General features: G+C 33.9%; 2 protein-coding genes across 2 annotated transcripts; one reads left to right on the plus strand and one right to left on the minus strand.

Annotated features, from left to right (window-relative positions):
• Positions 1 to 3,737: 3,737 nt before the first annotated feature.
• Positions 3,738 to 4,661, plus strand: LOC102918358 (olfactory receptor 4C11). The gene has a single exon (XM_006996945.2). The coding sequence runs from the start codon at positions 3,738 to 3,740 to the stop codon at positions 4,659 to 4,661; it is 924 nt and encodes a 307-aa protein (XP_006997007.2).
• Positions 4,662 to 15,825: 11,164 nt separating this feature from the next.
• On the minus strand, positions 15,826 to 16,752 carry LOC143272717 (olfactory receptor 4S2-like). Its single transcript, XM_076568691.1, has one exon. It carries the CDS (start codon positions 16,750 to 16,752, stop codon positions 15,826 to 15,828), a length of 927 nt encoding a protein of 308 aa, XP_076424806.1.
• Between the last annotated feature and the right edge of the window lie 6,005 nt (positions 16,753 to 22,757).

Consider the following 22,757-nt stretch of genomic DNA (forward strand, 5'->3'; position numbering starts at 1 on the left):
TGTGTCTAACTTTGACCTTTTACCCATGTCTACTCACTACTCCCTGACCATTAGAAACTATGAATCTACTATTTCTCTGATTTCCTGTTTTACATTTCATGTATACCTGAGATCACATGATATCTGTCTTATACCCAGCTTATTTCATTCAATATAATTCCTCCTCTGTCTTTGTCCTCCATGTAAATGACAGAATTTCCTTCTATTTTATGGATATATAGCATTTCATTGTCTACAATTTTCTTGTAAAATTAGCTTTTGATGGCAAATTCAGTTAGTTACATACCTTGCTTGTTGATAATAAAGATATGTTAACCATAGGCATGTTTATATCCCCTTCGCTATAGTAATGTCCTTTCATGTGTATGTGTATTCAGTGGTGTAATTTCTGGGTCAAGAGATTTTCTGCAACTTTTTTTTCTTAATCTTCAAATAGTTCTTTGTAAGGGCAACATTAAAATCCATTCCTTTAATATGTTACAATGGTTGAACTCTTTCTATATCCTTACCAGCCTTTATAATCTTTAATATTGTATTTGCAGTCTTTAGTGTTGATAGAAGTATTTGTAATTGGGTTGAAATAGTGTCTCCTTGCCATTTCATTTGCATTCTCCAGTAAGTGGTGATGTTGAACATTTTATGTTGTATAACAGTTTCTTCAGAGATGGTCCATCCTGCACAGAAGTACCTTAAAACAGAAAGTAAACAATACAAAATAGCATCAGGAAGTTCCTGAAACTGACCAAATTTACTAGACCCCCTTTCTCAAGAGTAAACAATAGAAACTACTAAGAATCACTGTTAGATAAGGCAAGCTGTAAATCTGAGACAAGTCCTGCTGCCTGGAAGAAACAGAAACCATCCCAACTGCCAAAAAGAGGTTTAGAACATTGAGACAGGGTTTCTCTGTGTAGCTTTGCACCTTTCCTGGAACTCACTCTGTAGCCCAGGTTGGCCTGGAACTCACAGAGAGTACACATGCATAAATTATCCAAAAATCATGTCCACTGCATCTTTCTCTATTATCCCTATTTTATTCAGTAATTTATTCAATTATCTGTGACTATGAGCAATCTGACATGTATAATATAAAATTAGATAGGTTTCAATGTTTCAGTATTTTGTTCTTCACAACCTTTAATCTTACATAACCTCTTACCAAACTGGTAAGATTTGTGTTAAATTAATCAGGTTTCATACCTGCAGCATATTAGTCATATTAATTTCATAGCTAGTGTCTAACATATACCAGAAACTTTTGAAATAAAAGCTATTTAGGAACTTTATTGAAGGAGTGCTTTGCAATCTAAAGTGATAAAGTAAAAATCAAACACATATATCATATCAGCCATTGGAAATGAGCATTTTTAAGTAAGTTTAGGGTGATGATATTAGAATATTAAATACATTAAAAATTATATCCATTTTAAATCTTTCTGAAAATCCTTTATGAAAGGTGATGATTTTGCCATGAATATAGTATAATAGAGATATATATTACCACTGAAAGAGGTAATAATTTTCCTGCAGCTGCAAGCTAACTGAGGTACACTAATCCTGAGTCTGTTCCTATGTAGTCTGTAGACCCCCAAATCCCCCCTTGCTTTACCCCCCTATAAAAAAATTGTGCCCCATTGCTACTTGGGGTCTCTCCTGCTCTGCTGCTTTGGTGCATATAATTAACATACCCAATCAAAGTGCCACCACACCCTAGCCCATTCTAACACAGATTTCCCTTTTTTCTCTTCTTAAAAATTACACCTGCTAGGTCATTTGCTGTAGTTTTTCTCCTTGAGTCATAAGGCAGCTACTTTATTTTCTCAATGGCAGCTAAGTATAAAATACCATAAAACATGATTAATTTGTGTTTGTAGGGCATTGGTCAATTCTATGAAGTCTCTTCACATCAGCATGTATATATACTATTTTTTACATAAGTTGTTTTTTTTCAAAAGTCTCATGTTCAGTCAAGATTGGCCTCAAACTTGCATAAATTTACCATTACTCTACAAGTGCTAGAATCACAAGTAAGTACCACTTAATCTAGCTTATAGAGTATCTATATGCCTATAATTCATATGAATATTTTAATAATTATGTATATTGTACAAAAGTACAGATATGTCTACCCATCTAGTCCTACACACAATGATAGATATAGATACATATATAGGTAATTTTTTTTCTACTTAATTTGATCCCAAAATGGTTTTTTTTGTTAAGACACTTCGCAAAGAGTGCTATTGGAATACATCCAACAAAGTAAGTAAGCCTTCAGTTAATGTCCACGTGGTAATTGTGTATGAAGTATTTAAAGGATACCCAGTTTAAAAACTATTTTTACAGCTGACTCATGTAATGATATTTCCAGAGATTCATTTCATCTTAAACATGGCACATTGCTTCATATTTACAACTGAATATCTGTGATGGCTCAGTGACATGCCGATGTGACCAAGAATCTCCTAGGGTAAGTCTTCATACGTTTATTTTAATTCTAATTTCATGACTTTCAAGTTCTTTCTGACCCATGTTGACATTAAAGGAGCTGCACAGATTTTCCATTCCTGTGAGTGGCTACACCTAGAGTAAATACCTTCATTGTGTCACTGTGCAGAGGTTGTAGCCTCCTTTACCCTTCCCAGATATGACATTAGATCTCACTTTACTAACAAATATGACTTTGACTTTCTCACATATTTGTAACCACCATTGTTTAGAAGACAGTTATTAAAAGCATTGTTCAATGAAGCCCCCAGCTGTAATCTGAACATATAACTGAATAAATGGAACTCTGCATTTCATATATTTATTTTCAACAAGAAAAATATCTGTTTTAAAATCAGTGTATGTGTGTATATCTAATAAATATATTTAGTACTTTGGTAAATTTTTGGTTTTGACTCTGCTATCATTGGAATATATATGTCATAATTTAATTAAAACAATTATACGGTATCCAAATAAACATATATATGTATATATAAGTATACATATATACATACACATATATATGTGTGTGTCAGTGTATGAAATACTCCATAATGAATATAGTATGAACTCCATCAAAATTTCAATATCAAACTGAAATACTAATGTTTTTTTAAACTTGAAAATTAAGGAAAGTTCTGATTTATTTCAGATATTGTTTCTTCTTTCCTGAATGTTAACATTATGAAAATTCCTTGAAATGCTAACAGCTTTAAAATCATAAGACCTATTTAAACAGAATAGATTGAATTGGGGACGGTAATTAAGTCATTCTTACTATGGGCTAGGCAGACAGGTTTATTCTTCAAAGATAAAATTTTATGTTATTTCTCCTTTGGCAGTCTTGTGTATTTAAATGATCATTACATGAAGGTTCAAAATATATAGCATATAAGTTTCTTTTTATGGAATTACAGGGTTCAAATAAATGAAAACATATTGAGTTAAACATGCAAAAATATTTTGAATGTTTTCAACATACTAAACACAGATCTTGCCTAAAATGAACAGGGGACATTTAATTCAGAAAGTAAATAACTCAAATTACATTTCCAAAATGAATTTTTACTTCCAAAAATCTATGGCTATTCATTATTGGAATATGAAGCCTATTTAGTAAGGATTTAACTGATATTTTCAAAATAAAAAAAAAGAGAATGGGAAGTGATAACTCATCATTTTATACTTTTTATTTCTCTTTTTCAGATTATTTCTGACCATGTGATTTCCTCTCATGGACTGACACAATGCAGCAGAACAGCAGTGTAACTGAGTTTATACTGTTAGGCTTGACACAGGATCCTCTGAAGCAGAAAATGGTGTTCATAATCTTCTTAATTTTCTATATGGGGACTGTGGTGGGGAATGTACTCATTATTGTGACAATCAAGTTCAGCCGGACTCTTGGGAGTCCCATGTACTTCTTCCTGTTTTATTTGTCCTTTGCTGATTCCTGCTTTTCAACATCCACAGCCCCAAGACTCATTGTGGACACCATCTCTAAAAAGAGCATCATTTCCTATAATGAATGCATCACACAAGTCTTTGCTCTCCATCTATTTGGCTGTATGGAGATCTTTGTCCTTATTCTCATGGCTGTTGACCGCTATGTGGCCATCTGCAAACCCTTGCGTTACCCAGTCATCATGAGCCATCAGGTCTGTGTCATCTTGATTGTTCTTGCCTGGATAGGGTCTTTTATACATTCCACTGCTCAAATTGTTTTGGCCTTGAGATTGCCCTTCTGTGGGCCCAATCTGATTGACCATTACTGCTGTGACTTGCAGCCATTGTTGAAACTTGCCTGCATGGACACATATATGATAAACCTGCTATTGGTGTTTAACAGTGGTGCAATTTGCTCAAGCAGTTTTGTCATTTTGATGATCTCATATTTTGTCATCTTACACTCTCTGCGAAACCATAGTGCAGAAGGAAGGAAAAAGGCACTTTCCACATGCACTTCTCATATAATAGTAGTTATCTTATTCTTTGGTCCCTGTATATTCATATATGCACGGCCACCAACTACTTTTCCTATGGACAAGATGGTAGCAGTATTTTATACCATTGGAACACCATTTCTCAACCCACTCATCTATACACTAAGGAATGCAGAAGTAAAAAATGCTGTGAAAAAGTTATGGCATGTTAAAATTATGACTGAATGAGTCAGGATATCAAATATTATCATTTCTGAGTATGTTATAACATATAGCTTTCTGAATTCTTAATACTCCTGGATGAATAAAGAAAAAGAAAAACTGAGAGAAAAAATTATATTCCTCTCCCATCTTCTGAATATCAATTCATAAATGTTGAGGGAAATAATTAGATACAGAATGAACAAAGAGTTATAAGTTAACTAAATATAATCAGACATAAACTCCACTACTGTCATTAGACAGGAAAGGGACAATTTGAAGTTTATGATATCTGGAAAATGCAATACAAAAGATAGATGGGGCATTAATTATCAGTTACTAGGAAAATGAAGTATTGAAAATCAAATTGTTATTTCCATCCATGTTTTATGTAGCTACACAGGAAAAGTATATATTCTATAGAATATGACTAATTAGGTATCCATTAAAAATATATATGCAAAAATTACATATCTTAATAAAAATACTCCTAATCAATGGCTACAGAAAATTACTAAGATATTTTGTGCCATTACTAGACATAGTGTAGATTAATTCCTAAAAGTTGTGCATCACTAATCTTTCTACTGAATTCTTTCTTCTAAGTAGACAGTCCTCAATTTTTAAAAGTGGCCATACCTTTGCACAAAAATCTAGTGTGTTAGGTTTCCTCTCTGCTTCTATTTTTTTGTTTGTTTTCTGGTATTATCCTGATAGCTTCTCTCAAAACTTATGTCTGGGTCTTTTTTTTCCCCTGAAAGATTAATTTTGGAAAGGTTTCCTATAAAATATACTGCAGCCATCTACAAACACATGCATTTGATAGGAAGAAAGATGTTTACCACAGCTGTTTAAACTGGTCATTTCCAGTGAAGCATTCAGCTTTCTCCTCATCACTTATCAGGCATAGTGGCTGAATAAGCATATCAAGGTGGCATTCTTTCTCTAGATTGCTTTTAAAAAGGTCCTTCAAATAAGATGGTGTTCTTTTCTTTTTTAAAATTATATTCTAAACATGATGAAAAGTAAGTGAAATTACCACAGGCTCTCATATAATACCATTCTTTTCTCAATAGCAAGTTGAAGAGAGCCCACTACTTCTGCAGTGAGCCACATTCCCTTTCTTTCAATAAAGAATATGGGTAGATTTACTGGTTAGAATTGCTAATAAAAATCTCCACACCCAAAGCTTGAAGAAAAAAAAGTTTTTGCACAGCAGTTAGGTTAGCATTAAGTTATAATGTGAACTTTTATTATGTTTATTTTGTTGTATTAAATTGCATACCAACTTGACTAGTACCAGAGTTCATTTTATGAAACTTGATCCTCATTAACCAATAAAAAGTGTTACTAATTTCAACCATGTCTCCCATAAAAAAATGATATTTTTAGCAAATTAAGTAAAGCAGAATAAGATATTCTTACATTTTTTTTTAGTTCCTGAGACATATATATAGTTCAGTGTTTGCACTGGTTTCCAAAATTTGATATGTCTGTCAAAAGTGAGGAGAGGCAAATAAATAATAAACAGTGGAAATATAAGTCCATCTCTGTTTAATTTCTTATGAAACATGTACACACACCCAGACATACACATAACCCAAGTCCCAGGAATGATAATAGAAGTTGGGATATGTAGAATGAAAGAGAGCACACAGAAGTCCAATAAAGGAATCAGTATTTGAAAATAGAATAGGAAGCTGAGTAGACAGAAAAAATTATAGAAAGTCTTCTGAATTTCCAAATTATTAGTAGTTAACTTAAACTGGAAATATACAGTAAACTTATATTTAAAATTCTTTGGCAATATATCCACCTGAAGGGTAATTTTGGAGTGATTGTGGACTTCATAAATGATTAGGAGAATGCTTCATGAATTCTAATTATCTTTGTATCTCAGGTAATTGTAGTCTGTTGTGCCCAATAATATTTAAAAATCACACCCGTGACTCACTCGAAGTTAGTAAGTTAGCTAATTATTTTTTTTCAGATGAAAAATCTAAAAATAGATTGTTTACTTGAGGTTGTTTTGTTATAAAGTTCCAGAATTTAAGATGATTTCTGTTTGATTGTTTTTGTTATCTGGGACTGAATCCAAGACCACATATATGCCATTCAAGGACTCCACCCTCAGAGCAGCCCCAGAGTCAGATTCTGAAACAATTTATGCTTTTTAACCATAAGCTATTTCTTTTGAAATATTTTTCAAAAATTCTAAAAGCACAGGGAATCTGAAAGGCGATGTAATGATTGTGAATTACACATACTTTAACCATCAGGTGGGTGTGTAACATATTTAGAGTCTGTATTCTAGGGATGAGACTGTAGCTCAGTGTTAAAACACTTTTCTGTGATGAATGAGGTTCTGGCTTTAGTCCTCATATCTGCACACAACATTATCTCCTTAGCTTTCTAACAGTCAATGGTAATCCTAATATTGATTTAACCACTCTAAATACTTATTTTATAAAATGATATGAAAAATTATTAGCCAGCTTTCTGGATTCCATCACCTATGTTCTGACACCTTGCTCACCCTTGATAAAGCAGGGAGGGGCTTGGTCCTGCCTCAACTGAATGTACCAGGCTTAACAATCCCCCTATGGGAGAACATACTCTGTTGGAGGAGGGGTGGAGGGATGGAGGAGAGAAAGATGGAGGGAGCGGGAGGAGGGATGAGAGGGGGGTCTGGGGTTGGTATTTAAAATGAATTAAAAATATAATAAAAGAAAAGTAAAGTAAAAGGAAAGAAAAAGCCTCAAAAGAATAGGGGGAAAAAAGAAAAATTAAGCTTAATTTCTCACTCTTACAAGTAAGTCAAAAGTGAAAATACTTCCTGTTTTGTTGGTTTTTTTTTTTCATGAGGATTATATAAAATATAATGAATAATTTTCAATTGGAAATAATATATGACATTTTCATCATAAAGTAGGATTTTCAAAACAGAATCATTAATAATTCTTGTCTGTATATATTGATAGGATAATAATTTTAAAAATCAAAGGATCTTATTTATAATTAGAATGAAAGATGTTAAACTGAAAATATTACTCTTCCCTGTTTCTCCCTATAAAAATATTCTCTTTGTGTTCAGATATTTTTTATCATCACATCAATTTACTATTAATGCAAAAGAAATCTGATTCATATAGCTTTTACACAGTCAATGCTGATGAGATACAAGTACAAAGACTTGCTAGAATTTAGGCACATGCAACCTTCTTGGGACAGCTCTCAATTTAACTTCTAACTTCAATACATTCTTATACCAGTCTAATGAGTTGCAATTGAAGTTAAATACCTAAGTAAATAATGAGAATAAATATTTTCTTCCAATTATTTCTTACTTGGCATATATTGGGTATAGTAACAGAGTTCAGTTTTATATTTTAATACATGTATAAAAAACCAAAAAGTAGAGCATTTTATTTCCTTATCTTTATTTTCAGAGTCTTTATGGCCCCTTAATTACAAATCTTTATGAAATATATAATTGATATTATAAGTGATTGTCATCTCAATTGTCTATGGAATACAAGAACTTAAGAATGGTCACTGCTGGCCGGGTGGCGGTGGCACATGCCTTTAATCCCAGCACTTTGGAGGCAGAGGCAGGGGGATCTCTGTGAGTTCGCTGCTAGCCTGGTCTCCAAAGCGAGTTCCAGGAAAGGTACAAACATACACAGAGAAACCCTGTCTCAAAAAACAAAAATAACAACAACAACAACAAAAAAGAATGGTCACTGCACTATTACCTAACCTTGCTTTAATCACTTAAACCTACTATCCTTCTTAAATATGAAACCTAAAATATGTTAAGTACACTGGACTACTTAAAAATAAAAGGAATGGGCTAGGCAGTGGTGGCACACTCCTTTAATGCCAGCACTCAGGAGGCAGAGCCAGAAGGATCTCCTTGAGTTCGAGGCCAGCCTGGGCTACAGAGTGAGTTCCAGGAAAGGCACAAAGCTACAATATGGTGATATTTTATTTGTACTTTAATGTGATTTTATTCATATGTTAATAAATAAAGTTGCCTGAGGGACAAAGCTAATAGCAAGCCATAGCAGAAGTTTGGCAGTGGTAGCACACTCCCTTAATCCCTGATCACATGACAGGCAGATCTCTGTGTGTTCAAAGATACCACCTGCATGGAGACACACTCCTTTAAACTCAATACCAACCGTAGAAGACCTGGAGGTCTGTATAGATGGTTAGTGACGAGGAGGTCGTGTGGTTGGGTTTACAACCAAAGAGAAGGCAGAACAGAAAGTCTATAAAAAGACAGATACACAGGAAATAGAGTACTTGCTGAGGGAAAGGACAGCAGTGGCAGCAAAGGGTAAGCTCAGCTCTCAGCTACTGCTCTGACCTCTAGGGCTTTTAACTCTGCAATTGGCTCTGTGTTTCTTATTTAATAAGATTGTTCATCCACATTTTCTACACTACACAGAGAAACCCTGTTTTAAACAAACAAACAAACAAACAAACAAATAAATAAAAGGAATGGAATCTTGAAGAAACATGTCCCATGCTTTATACACCTTTTATCACTTAGTATAAACAGCATAATATAAAAATAATAGAGAAAAAAATCTACCTGATATGAACATGTGAATTGACAGTCATAAAATGGGGCATGGGTATCCATGTTGAATACAGGGTTTATTTTCGGAGGTTCTTGGTGTTTTTAATATAAGGAATTTGAAAAAGGTCATGGATGGGAAAGCTAATAGTAAAGGCCCTTTGAAAAAGCTATATGGAAGCCTACAATTATAGAAGCTTCCTAAATTGCATGCATATATAAAAAGAGTTTAAATACAGTCCTCCTACAATTAAAGACAATGACTCAATTAAACATAGGATGCTAGTAAATAAAATCCTAGTACTGGAAATGAGATACCTCTTCAGAATTGTTGGCCAGTAGGGATACCAGAGACCTCAAAATATTACAGGCTATTGCCATTACTCTTGGTTACCTTTCAGAACTTGACAGTAAAAACCCTATTGCTGAAGACATCATATACTGGCGATATCAAGCTGGTACCTACACAGAAGGATAATTCTGGTTAGCTTTCATAGTGGTAGAAAAATGAAACATGTACTGCTTATTTCTAGAATTAGTTAAGACTCTATATGATCTCTAATATCATGACAGAACATATATCTATGTATCTATACATAGGTGTGTGTGTATATGTATTCTTATAGATTTTGAAATAATATTTATACATTAAGAAAAGTTTGAAAGAGTGAACAAAAATGAGATAATGAAACTAATGGCGATAGAAAAATTCCTTAATTTTGCTTTCCTTCTGTCTCATACCAGTGGCTTTTCTGACATAATATGGAGATTTTGGATTTTCCTTTAACAAAATGCTTGGGTTTAGAGGAGAGAGCATCACTTTTATTTTCCTGGAAAGACAAAAACAAAACCCTGCTCTAGCTCTAACTTTAGGAAGTTCCTTTTTTGGCAGATTGTTCCTTTGTTCAGGCAAAATGGTTTTTTTGCAACAGAAAAAAGTATTATCTTTTAATATTATTTTTTTTTTCATAGTGATCAAATGAAAGTCATTTGGTAGTCTTATAAGTTAGTTCGGATTGAATGACCAAGCTGTTGGATGAACTATTTCCTCTCCTAATCAAGAGGTCCCTCCTGTTTGAATCTAATCTTTTCAATCTTGATGGTATCCTTAGCTTTTCTTCTCCTGTGAAAATAAAAGCAAAACTTCCTCCCCAATGTAACACATATCCTGGTTTTCATTCTGAGTTCAACACAACTTTAAAATATACAGGATGATTTAATTTAACACATTTTGCTAATATCCAATGTCTCTCTGCATCTGTCATTCCATTTTCACAAGCATTTAAAAATTCAAAGCTAATAAAGGACTGTGCAATCTATCTCTGAGGGTCTTTATTAACAATTTCTATTTATTAAGCATACCTCTCAAACTGTGATTAGATCTTTCTATAACTGCTTGACTTGTAAGATTGTGTGGTATACCTGCAATATGCTTTATGTTAAAATATGCAAAGACTTTCATTTTACTAGAGACATATGCTGGAGCATTATCAGTCTTAATTTGTAAGGTTATCCCCATAATGGCCATCTTCTCCTATCAAAGCAGTCATAAGTGTGAGATTCAATATCAGCTGTATTTCTAATCCAATCATCTATTGGTGTTGAACTGGCCTTTAGTGGCCTAATCACATTTTTGTATTCTGAATTAGCATTTTCTAAAGCCAATGATTTTGCTGTAGCTAAATCTTTCCAGACTTGGGGGATAATTCGGTTCTGAATTATCCATGAATTTAACATATGATTCATATAGGTTGAATGGATACCATATGAAATGACCACTTCGCTAATTCTCTTCAAATTGAATATTTCTATAGGATACCGTTTAACTTCTCCATAACCTCTTGGGTGCCTATCATCTGCTGGTTGTTCTTATATAGCAACTGGATAAACTAAGTTTGATTTTCTAATAACCATGGGCCACACTTCTTCAGTATCATTATAGAGTGGTGTGGTAGGTTCTTGTCTAAATTCTTCTGTCTGTGTCTGAGTTATTTTCATTAGTAGGTCTTCATAAGGCTTGTATCTTATCAATAGTAAATCTTTCTAAAGTTGTATCTTATCAATTGAATTTTCATATTTGGCTCTTTTATCAAGCCACTTTTTAAAGGATAAAATATGAATTACCAAAATGATAGCAATTATAATCAAGATTATGCCAATCCAGGCTAAACTGGTTATCCCTTCATTTGTTTTTTTCCATCCATCCATTGTAGCACTATACAGAATTCAAACTCCTGCATTGTGATATTTCTCATTCTTAACATAAGAAAGATATTTCTTTTCTTTTCCTTTTTGATATTCTTAACTCTCTCTTTAAGAATTTCCAAGGTGTCTCATAAAATCATTGACTTCTCAATTTGTTCACTGCAGTGACATCAGCTACAGGCTTAGGGTCTCTTCCATAATCCCTGAGCATGAGTGTGCCCTCCAGAGTCCTTCTGAGAAGTCCCCTGCAAGTGGTGGCTGTGGCTGGAGCAGATCCTTGTGAGAGCAGTAGCCAACTGTGGCAGTCTCTGGTGGTGTGATTATGTACCAGGCTAGAATGACAAATTTTGTTTTTTGTTGGCTTAGTGGCTGAACCTGAATCTACTGATATTTTAACTACTTTCTATGCCCTTTGGCCTCACAGTCAGCAATCTGCCACTTAGACAGTGGCATGGCAGGTTTTCGGGTCCTGCTGGACTCAGCCAGGCCACTAAATGTAGGTTTCAACTAAGTCTTTATACTTCTGTTTACCAACAAAGACAAGGGAGTCAGATGTTAGGGTGAAAACCTGCTAGATCAGAGAGGCTGAGAACCAGCCAGCTGACCTTCCTTTATGGCAGGAGACCCAACAAGAGAAGTGTCTCTCCACTTGTCCAAAACAAAAAGACAAGGAATTTCTAAGTCCCTTCCTCCTCCTTCCTGTGCATCTCTCTGTCTGTTTTCCTGGCTTCACCCTCCTCTTTAACACTAATTCCTGTCAAAAAGTCACTGGCTCCACCAAGTTTAATTTTATTACATAGTCTCAGAGTTTCACATTGTGATCAAATATCCCTCAATAAACTTGTGTGAGTCAGTTTTCTCTAATGTGAAATAGTATTATTAGTGCAGTATTTACAGAATAATTAAACAAATTATAGATAAAACTTATGTGAAGTGTCAGACACAGAGACTAGTATGTTTTACTGAAAAAAAATTCATACAATATATTCCTATCACACTTTCTCCTCCAACTCCTCCCAAACCCTCCTGACTGCCCCATCCAACAACTCCACTCTTTCTTCCCCGTTCTCTTTGAAAAGCAAACAACAAAAGGGAAAAAAAGAAACACACAATGCAATCCACAAAATGAATCCAAAAATCTAAAACAAATTATATGAGCAAAAGGACAATAAAACAAACAAAATCCCAAAACAAAACAATATGAGACCAAAAAAATCTGCAAAAATACTGTTGAGTTTATTGTTGGTTAACAACTTCTTGGCATGGGGCCTACCCTGAAGGGTGACTTATATACGTGATGACACCCCATTGGAAGAAATTACAATTTCTTTTGTAAGCAGATATAATTGTAAATAACTTTCTGGTTGGTGTGAGAGCCTGTGTCTATTTTCCTGTCTAAGCACTGAACCCCACCTGGCTTGAATCTGTTGCAGGCATTGTGCCTGCTTCCACAATCTCTGTGAGTTCATATGAGCAAAAACACATGCACACACAAACACATATACATATATATACTTATATGTGTACATATACATATATATTATATATAACCATGTATGTACATATGTTATACATTTGACATGCTAGTATATATAGTATAAATATACATATTTAATGAAATAAAATTATTTTATTAAAAGTATTCCTTCAGACTGTGAAGAAGTTTCAGTAAAGAAGTAGTCACATGAGTATGAAGAAATGAATCCAAGCCCTCAAAATAACACTGAGGAAAAATTATATCTTGACTAATTTGTGATTTTTTTCTAACTAGAGAGCAAAAGGGAATGCCAGGCATCCATTTCTGACATCCTGCCTAGCACTCCAGAGGGCTGAGAAGCTCAGTCTATGTATTATATCCTAAAATATGTAGCTGTAGAGTTTGGGCTAAGTCAATGGCTATGGGCTGGTGACTAGGACTCCTGGTTCACTCTGGTGATGGAATGAGACTAAAGACTAGTATGGTAAGGCAAGATTAGATCAAAGATAGTGGAATTATTTTTGGTACCAGAGAAATCTTAGAAGTACATTCTATGAACACAAGTATGTAGCCTGACACTTGCTATTGCTTTACTCTGTAAGCTGAGTTAGTAAACCTTCCATTACTTCATAGAACAACTTAAAAATAATATATTTAATATATTAAAGGGAATAACATATGATATATTATATAATATATAAATATATTTATATATTATATAATATATTACATTAAATAATAATATGATATATTATATATTATATAATATAGTCATTTCAGAAGCTTTAGTCCATGGTCATTTGGCTCATAGCATTTAAGGCTATGGTGAGGCAGAATAGTCAGGTAAAAGATGCATAGTAGAGCAAAGATGCTCACTTCATGATATCCAAGGAAAAATGAGAGAAAGGGACTTGTATATCTCAGCATAATTTTTTAAAGTGTACTTAAATGATAAATCTCTTGCATTTTGGACCTCCCAGTATTATCAATGGCTCAAGACCAATCTGAAACCTATGAGCCTTTGAGGAACATTATGGATCCAAGGTATAAGAGAGCTGAATTTGTGGTTCCAGTTTTAGGACTAGGGCTCTGGGACCCAGGGCTCTTTAATGCCCAGAGTATTGCCACCCATCATGATTTTCATATTACTAAATATTACTGTCCAGTTCCTCTTTATTGTTCCATGGTAAAATATTGTGATTTCTTCTCTCACCTTCCAACACTTGTAGGTACCTCTGTCCATGCCAAGGTTAGAAAAACCATGTGATACAGAAAAGATGGGATTAGTTTTATCTTTAGCAATACTTATTTTTATATGCCCGTGATAAACTCATAGGCTGTTATCTTATCTATTTCCCTAGTTCTCATGAATGCAGATTGGTACATGCATAGACCATTATTCAAATTCAGGTTTCATTACAGGGAGATGAATGTTAGAAATTCCTATTTCATCAATTTGCCGATGAGCATTAAATAAATTGGTGTCATCATTCCTAGTAGGAAAGTCCTACTTGCAATAATATACCACCATCAGGATTCTTAGTATTAAATAAATAATGGACATAACCATTACAATAATAGCATACTTATACTACATTGAATGATTCTTGAAGCAAAATTGTTTAAAGAGTTAAAATGTACAAATACATTTCTCTTTTCACTTCCTTCCTCCAAAGCTAGCACACCCTTTAATTTCATTACCTCTTTGCCACTAATTCTTACTGTACACAAAAATATATATGTATACATATATATAGTAATACGCATATATTATATTTATGTGCATATACATATATAGTACTATACATTCACACACATATATGTATAACTAAATATAACCTGTTCAGTTCACACAATATTACTCTTATGTATGTTTTCAGACTTGTCCATTTGTCTCTGGATAAACCATTGTCGTGCTCTATGGTGAGGAATATCACCTATCCTACTCCCAAAGGAGAGAGCAATGAAGTTTAATTCAGCTATGGTACTTATAAACCACACTGACAACCAGCATGGTGTGGTAGCCCTAAGGCTGCAGTAGTGGCATGTATACATTGGCTATCACTAACAGCCCTTTAGTGGAACTTTAAAATCACACAACAAGAGGAAAATCATGCCTAGTACTGGACACCCAGATAGCCACTCAATGCTAGTGAAGTCATTGTTATTGGAGAAGAATCTATAATGACTGATTGACTAAACCAGCACAATCCTTCAAAACAAAATAATCATTTGTCCTTATGACCAGAGGTAAGTGCTGTCCTCACCCCTCATCAAAGAAGCTTTTCTTTAAAATAGGTAGAGACCACTATAGAAAACATTGACCAATCAAATGCAGAGGTGTGGAGCCCAGTCTCAATGGATATATCTACAAAATACTCCCACAATTAAGTCTCAGGCATCATTGCAAAAGAGAGGGGGGGAAAGATTGTGAGAGCCAGAGAGTATCAAGGAATTTTCTGTAAGGTTGTGTCTCCTAATAACATCATAAACTACATGCATAAAGTTTCATCAACATGATTGTGAAATATGAGGTAAATGAGTATAAACCAATAGACATGCCAAATACAGTGGTGAGAGCACCAGAAAGGATCTCTATGACACCTATCTCAGACAAGTTATCAGTATCCCAAAGTAGAGCAAAAATTGTCAAATTATATAGTTTTCTAATTTGCACCAACAACACTATTAATAGTAGCCATTATGCCTAGGCGCATGAAAGACAAAATAAGTTCCATTTACCTAAAATGGAAAAGACTTGTAATTGATTTATCCATATACACAGTTCCCATGGCTAAGTGTCTTATCTCTTTGTGGCTTGCAATTTTTGATGGCCACTCCCCATCTTACTATCATGCTGTGTTGCTCACATTTATTCTGTAGAAAGAATAAGATTTAGAAAAAGGACTCCACCAGAAGAGACTTCACTTTCCTTCAAACAGTTTTTCTTGGATCCATACTTTCTTCATTGCATTCTTCATGTCTGTATTCCTCAGTGTGTAGATGAGAGGGTTGAACAAAGGGGCAATCATGGTGTAAAATAGAGCAAATACCTTGTCATTTCCAACATTATCACCCATTGGGACATAGGTAAAGATGAGTGGCAGGAAGAACATGAACACAACTGTGATATGTGAGCCACAAGTAGAAAGGGCTTTGTGGCAGCCCTTGGATGAGCGGGTCCTCAATGTGGACAAAATGATGATGTAAGAAATGACCAAGGCAACAAAAGTCAAAATGGACAGCACCCCTGTGGTGGTAATGATTATGATAATAAGGAGTCTTGTGTCAGTGCAGGCCAGTTTCAGCAGGGGGAATATGTCACAAAAGTAGTGGTCTATCTCATTGGCACCACAGAAGGGAAGTCTGATAACAATCAGTACATGCACAAGTGAGTGTATAAAAGCACCAACAACTGAGACTATCACAAGAATATAACACACTGGTCTGTTCATGGTGATCATGTAGTAAAGGGGTCTACAAATGGCTACATAACGATCATAGGCCATAACCACCAAGATAAATATCTCAGTGGCACCAAAGAAGTGGGCATAAAACATCTGGGCTATGCAGCCATTGTAGGATATAGTGTTACACTGTACCAATAAGTCTATAATCAATTTAGGGGCCACTGTGGAAGTGAAACATACATCCATGAAGGACAGGTAGCTGAGAAAAAAATACATTGGATACTCACGGAGGTTGCTGCCCCTGATGGTGAGAAGAACCACCAGGTTTCCGAAGAGAATTGCAAGATAACAAAATGAGAACAGAACAGAACACATTGTCTTGACCTCCTCATTATGGAAAAGTCCCAGTAAGATAAACTCTGTGATGTTCCCATACCCCATTGTTTCTATGAGCTCGATTATTTAGAGGGAAAGAAGGCTGTGCCTGAAGCACTGGTCTTTCAAGGACTTTGTTTCATTTTCAAAGTCATTTTTTTAATCAGTAAGTATATGCATTGAGTGTTTAGGATAATTCAATTGTAAATCTGTTACTATGGATAGAATAATAAGATACATAGAAGGCTTGAAAGTATATTATAGCTCATGAGAACAAATGCACACAGTGATACTGTAAATAATAAATTAATGGTAGTTGTTAGAGATATTCCAAAACTTTACATACATTTAGTAGGAAGAACAAGGTAGATGTTTTAAAAATTAAATACATACTTGAAGTGCAAAATCAAGATGCAAGTTCACTATAGTACTTTAAGAATAAATTTTTATATTATAGGTGTATATGTTAACAGCCATGGAATTATCCAATTTTATTCAAAAGTGAGTAGGTTATCGTTATTCTCAGCCCTTCATAATGACTAAAATTACTGATTTCCAAAAGTTTGTGCTAGCACTCTACTTCAGATGACTCATGATGTCACATTATTGAACCACTTCACAGCAATCTCAGGAGTGCCATTGAAACTTATCATAAAATAAGTAATAAAGGCAATAAACAACACAAGCAAAATTTTAAAGAAGAAGGTAGATTTCTGCCCAGGTTCCAGAATGACTATGATGTCCTAGATTTCACCTAATTTCCAAGTTGATTTTCAAGTCTGTTCTGGAGGTTCTTGTTGTTGCCATCTAGGATCACCTTGGATGTTAGCACCTGCAGGGACACAAAGTGTATCTATTGGAATGTCCTCACATCACCTATTTCAACAACTTGAGTTTCTAAATTAAACCACATGTTTTCACTTAGCAGACACTCTGCATGTGCATAATGACAAACCTTAACATATGTCAGTGAAAAAAGAGAAACTATAAAATATTTTCTTCATTTTCTTTTTATTTTCTATACCTATAGTAACCTGACCTAAAATATGTTACATAGATGCTCAATTCAATACATTTTTATAAAATTAAATCAATCAGCCTTATACAGGAATGAAAATATCACTATACTACAAAGAATTAGAACAGCAAGAAATCAATGCCCTTTGCACTGTATGACTCCTGAGGTAAAGCTTCAGGAAAGGTACATTTTATACAAAAAAAGAGAGAGAGAGAGAGAGATTATGAAAGGATTTTAGAGGTTGACTCAAATTCCATCCATTGATCTCAAGTTAACACATCCTTGCATAATTATCCCCCCAAACTCTGAAAGTGTCACATGAAAAAAGGTCCACTTACAAATCTAAATCAGGGAAATGTAAATTAAGCAACAATATAATTACTCTGATTAGTCAGCATTATGTGCATAAAACTTAAAATATTTTAAGACAACATTTAATGATGGATTAGGGAATAAGTATTTACCCTGCTAAAAGAACCCCACTAAGGATTCCAAAGAATAGACGAGATCGGGTTCGTTCAGTCATTGCAACCTAGTAAAAATTTGAAAATTGGAAAAGGTTTAAATATATTGTAGTAACAAAGCAGAAATAGAGTATGGTGCTATTTTTTTTTAACTGTGGAGTACAAAGCAGAAGCTTCAGCAGCTTAACTGGATCTGTATGACAGTAAGGAGAACCACATACTGTAGGCATAAAACATAAGCAGTTAAAAAGTTGGCCTAAATGTAATGAACATGTGCAAGAAGTCACACCCAACTAATTTCTATGAGTACCTGAGTACTTATAAACGAATTAAGAAAGGTGTGGAATGGCATGATTACATTTGAGGAATAAAGAAGATGATGATCAAAAGATATTATAATCAAACTAGATGTTGCTTTCCTTACCAAAGATATTTTCCTTACTTCTTTAATTAAATACATATGCCCATTATTTTAATATGGCTTTGGAAGAATTCATTATATATCAGATGGAATTTAGATGAATAAAGAAGAAATTATAATCTCTCATTAAAACTCTGCAAAAACTTGAAGGCCCTTTTCTTTATTATTTAACACTCCGTTTCCTCCTTTAATAAGGTAATGAAGTTGTAGAAGCATTAGAATCCTAAGCATTCAAATCCACAAATTGTCACACATGATGTAAATATAAGTAAATACACTCTTGTCCCACACAGAGACAGCCAAAGAAATAGTCCACAGAAGAAAACAAGGAACACATTAGGTGAGCACCTGCATTTACACATATATCCTTAATTCTACATTTGCTCTCAGAGTGAAGAAAACTAAATCCCCTTGTTCTTTAAAGTCAGTAGGATTTGACTAAAGTTCATAAACTCTTAGATCTAAAGTTGATATTGTGGATGTAAAATGTAATGGAAAGGGAGAAATAACTCAACGTCAGATTTCCACAGTGTGTTGGATTTCTTTTCTCTTTCATAAATTATTCTCTTTAGAAATAGGCTTTGCCAATTATCTCTTAAGATACAATTGAAATCTTTCATTGTGTCCACAAGGAAGGCAGTCCATCACTGTTATTGTACTGGTTAATTTGTATGAAATTAGCTTTGGTCATCTCTTAATCTTTGCCTATCTTACATAACTCTGACCTTTGATTTTTCTCATGTAAAATGATATTATCTAATATTTTATACCACAAGGGGTTCTTGTTAAAAACAAAAATATCCACATTAAACAACTAAGTGTAGACATGGATCGCTAATATGTTGTAAGAACTAACTAAAGATTAGCCATTTTGTTATTTTCTTTTCATGAAACTGCATCTTCTTTAATTGGCTGATTTCTAAAGGGAAAAAAATTCTGAAAATTTCTGAGGCATTTGTGAGACAAGGAAAGCCCTAAGGATATATTTTCTTCAGTGATTTTAATGCTTCCCCAAATATGGATTTCTATAGAAACTGTAAGCTATTTTCACCAGTACTTTTCTGGTAAAAGTCTTATATTAATAAGAATACAAGATCTGACATTATGGATAAAGTGATCGAAATCAGTTAAAAAAATTTCTCAAGAAATCCTAATATAATACCTGCAAAAGAAAATCCCCTTTGTAAAGTGGAATAATCAGACAATACTTGCAGAAGATAACAATTCTCTTTCTGTATTAAGATGTTTTTATTAGATTATTTAAAGATTTCTGGGATTTATTATATATTTGTTTATACTTTTATTTCATTACTTATACTATTTTTAAATGCTTTAGTTTATCATCAATTTTCTATCTCAATTAATTAAAAGCATATTCTCACTTCCTTTCACAGCCTATCCCACCAGCCTTTAACAGTCCCAAATATAAAATTAAGACTTAATAAAGTATTCCTGTGACTGGTTTTCTATTGTAATACATCCTCTAAAATATTCTAGCAAGCTATTAAAATATGAAGTTAGGATACAAATGAAAAGAATTTAAGGTTATCCAAAATAGTTACCAAGCAGCTAAATTCAGAATACATAGTTCATGAAAATTACAATTATCCTGGAAAACAATTAAATAAAAATATATTAATCTATGATTTTATTTAGACTCGGTGTTTTTAAAAAAAGCAAAGGAAAGAATAAAGAATGAAATAAGAAAGTAAAATAGCAAAGCTTTCACTTTTGATGTTGGCCAGTTCCTTTCAGCATTTGAAATAATATCTGTAATTCATAAATTCATGACAATAATTTTAAAAACATATTCTAACATGCAATAACAAGTAGATATTTCAAGAGGTAAAAATGAAGTAATATAATTCACATGCTTTGTGTACTGCTGTCAAATTGTAGTTAAAATCAATGGTGTCACTAAAACTTACTCTGTGAGTGCTAGGAATAAGAATGAGAGGACATCAGATTCATTTGAAAAATTTGAAATGCACCTGGGCTTTTGGCCCTTGTCTTCCTCCATTGTGGTGATGAAATTCCACGTCCAGCCCTGCAGGGCTCAAAGCTTTTCGAGAAGCTGCAGTTCAGTATAGGAGAATTTAAGGGCACTGGAGGGAGGGACTTGGAAGCAACCCCACAGACAATCCCCTAGGAAATTCCTGAAGCAATCTGTCAAAAATAAACTCTTATGATTTTAACTACCTGTGTTTAGCTTTTCAGCTGTACCTTTAAAAATACTTGAGATTGTTTAGATATATGATGCACCATACCACATGATTTATGTTAAGTGGGAAAAAAACATTCTAAAAAATTTGCCACTATCTACACTGAAAAAAAATCTTTACATGTTCATTGGGTGTTGAATATATTGATAACAATAAAGCTTGAAATCTATTAATAATAAGCAAACTTGCCCTTTTCTTAACAGAATTAAGGTCAAACTTAGATGCATCCATTTCAAATTTCTCATAAGATGCACCTCTTATAACATCATTCCATGTTTCAAGTTATCTCATCAGGTTTGCAATATCTATTTTATTTCAGATCACATGATTCATCTTTCCATGTGATATCTTTTATTTTATCTCATTTAACACTATTGTTTTCTTGAATTTTTTTTAGTCATATCTTTTATTGTTTGAGATTATAATTACATCATTTCCCTTTTCCCTTTCCTCTCCCCAAACCCTCACATATGCCCATTCTTGTTCTCTTTCAAGTTCTGGTTTCTTTCTTGTTTTAATTCTCTTATACAATGTATCCTGAATACAGCTTCCCTACCCTCCACTCCTCCCAGTCCCTCCAGCTTCCTTTTCCCCCACATCCACTCCCCCACCATCCACCCTCACCCCATTCCCGTCTTCCATTAGAAAGGGGGCAGGCTTCCCAGGGATATCAACCAAACATGGCACAGAAAGATACAATAAGACCTGGCACGAACCCTAACATCAAGTCTGGGTGAGACAACACAGTAAGAGGAAAAGGATTCCAAAAGCCGGCAAAAGAGTCAGAGACATCCCAACTCTGTCAGAACTGTTGTAAAGTACATATATGTATATACATATATTTTCCTAAATACATAAATATAACCTGGTTCAGTCTAGATAATGTTGCTTGAAATATGTTTTCAGATTGACCATTTAGTATTGGATAGCCAGTTGGGGCACTTCCCCTTGGAGAAAACTTTTTCTCACATTCTCAGCATTCCCTAGTTGTCTGTAACTTTACCAAACATCATACTGGATGAAATTAGGCTGCTCTCACTTGTTTTTTAGGAAATTATTTAAATTATATGTTGGCAAAAAGTGGAAGTTATGATTTGAAACACCCATTACAACATAAAATTATGGTTAGATTTTAGAAGAAAATTTTATTTAATATATACATATATATATATATATATATATATATATATATATATATATATATTGATTTACTGAATGGCATGGTATTTAATGGTTCTACAGAGGTACCAGGAAGGAATTTGACCAGGCTAAGCAGATGATAAAAAACAAAACTAGAACTTGGTTTCTATTAAAATATTTCATCACTAAGACTGTGTGAAACTGAGATATAATAAAACCCATGTTGCTTTACTTTATGAAATTGCTATTTCTTTCTTTTAGTCAAATAGAAAAATTATATAATGGCACTCCTCTATGTGACTGTAAGTGCCATGTCTTAAGGATCTCAAAAGAATATCCCTGATCAGTTTCCTAGAGTAGCCTTACATACCATAAATTGAGTGGCTTAGCTAATAGAAGTTTCTTTTCTCATAGTTCTGAAGGCTCATGTTTGAGGTCACACTAGCAGTAGAATAAGTTACTGTGCAGGACTCTGAAGAGAATCCATGTTATGCACCTCCTAGAGCTTGGGAGTTTATTGGCACCTGTGGAAGTTCTTTGGTTGTAAAAGCATCATTTCAATGGCATCAAAAAATTTTAAAAAGTCATCATTTGCATAATGCATGCTTTTCCATGTGCCTATCTTTATTCCTTACTTTCCCTTTATACAAGGGTTCACGTTAAGGAGTGTTTTAACATTATTATCTCTGTAAGGTCTCTATTTCTAAATATAATTGGTCTAAGGTACAGGGAATCAAGATTCATCCTATTGTTTTCTTAGGGGCAAGTAACCAAATCACAGTAATATCCATTCTTAAGTCATGACT

This window comes from Peromyscus maniculatus, chromosome 4, assembly GCF_049852395.1.
Source record: "Peromyscus maniculatus bairdii isolate BWxNUB_F1_BW_parent chromosome 4, HU_Pman_BW_mat_3.1, whole genome shotgun sequence".
Taxonomy (NCBI): domain Eukaryota; kingdom Metazoa; phylum Chordata; class Mammalia; order Rodentia; family Cricetidae; genus Peromyscus; species Peromyscus maniculatus.

Excerpts from the sequence above, each read along its gene's own strand:
- LOC102918358 (XM_006996945.2), top strand. The coding sequence starts at position 3,738 with ATGCAGCAGAACAGCAGTGTAACTGAGTTTATACTGTTAGGCTTGACA.
- LOC143272717 (XM_076568691.1), bottom strand. The coding sequence starts at position 16,752 with ATGGGGTATGGGAACATCACAGAGTTTATCTTACTGGGACTTTTCCAT.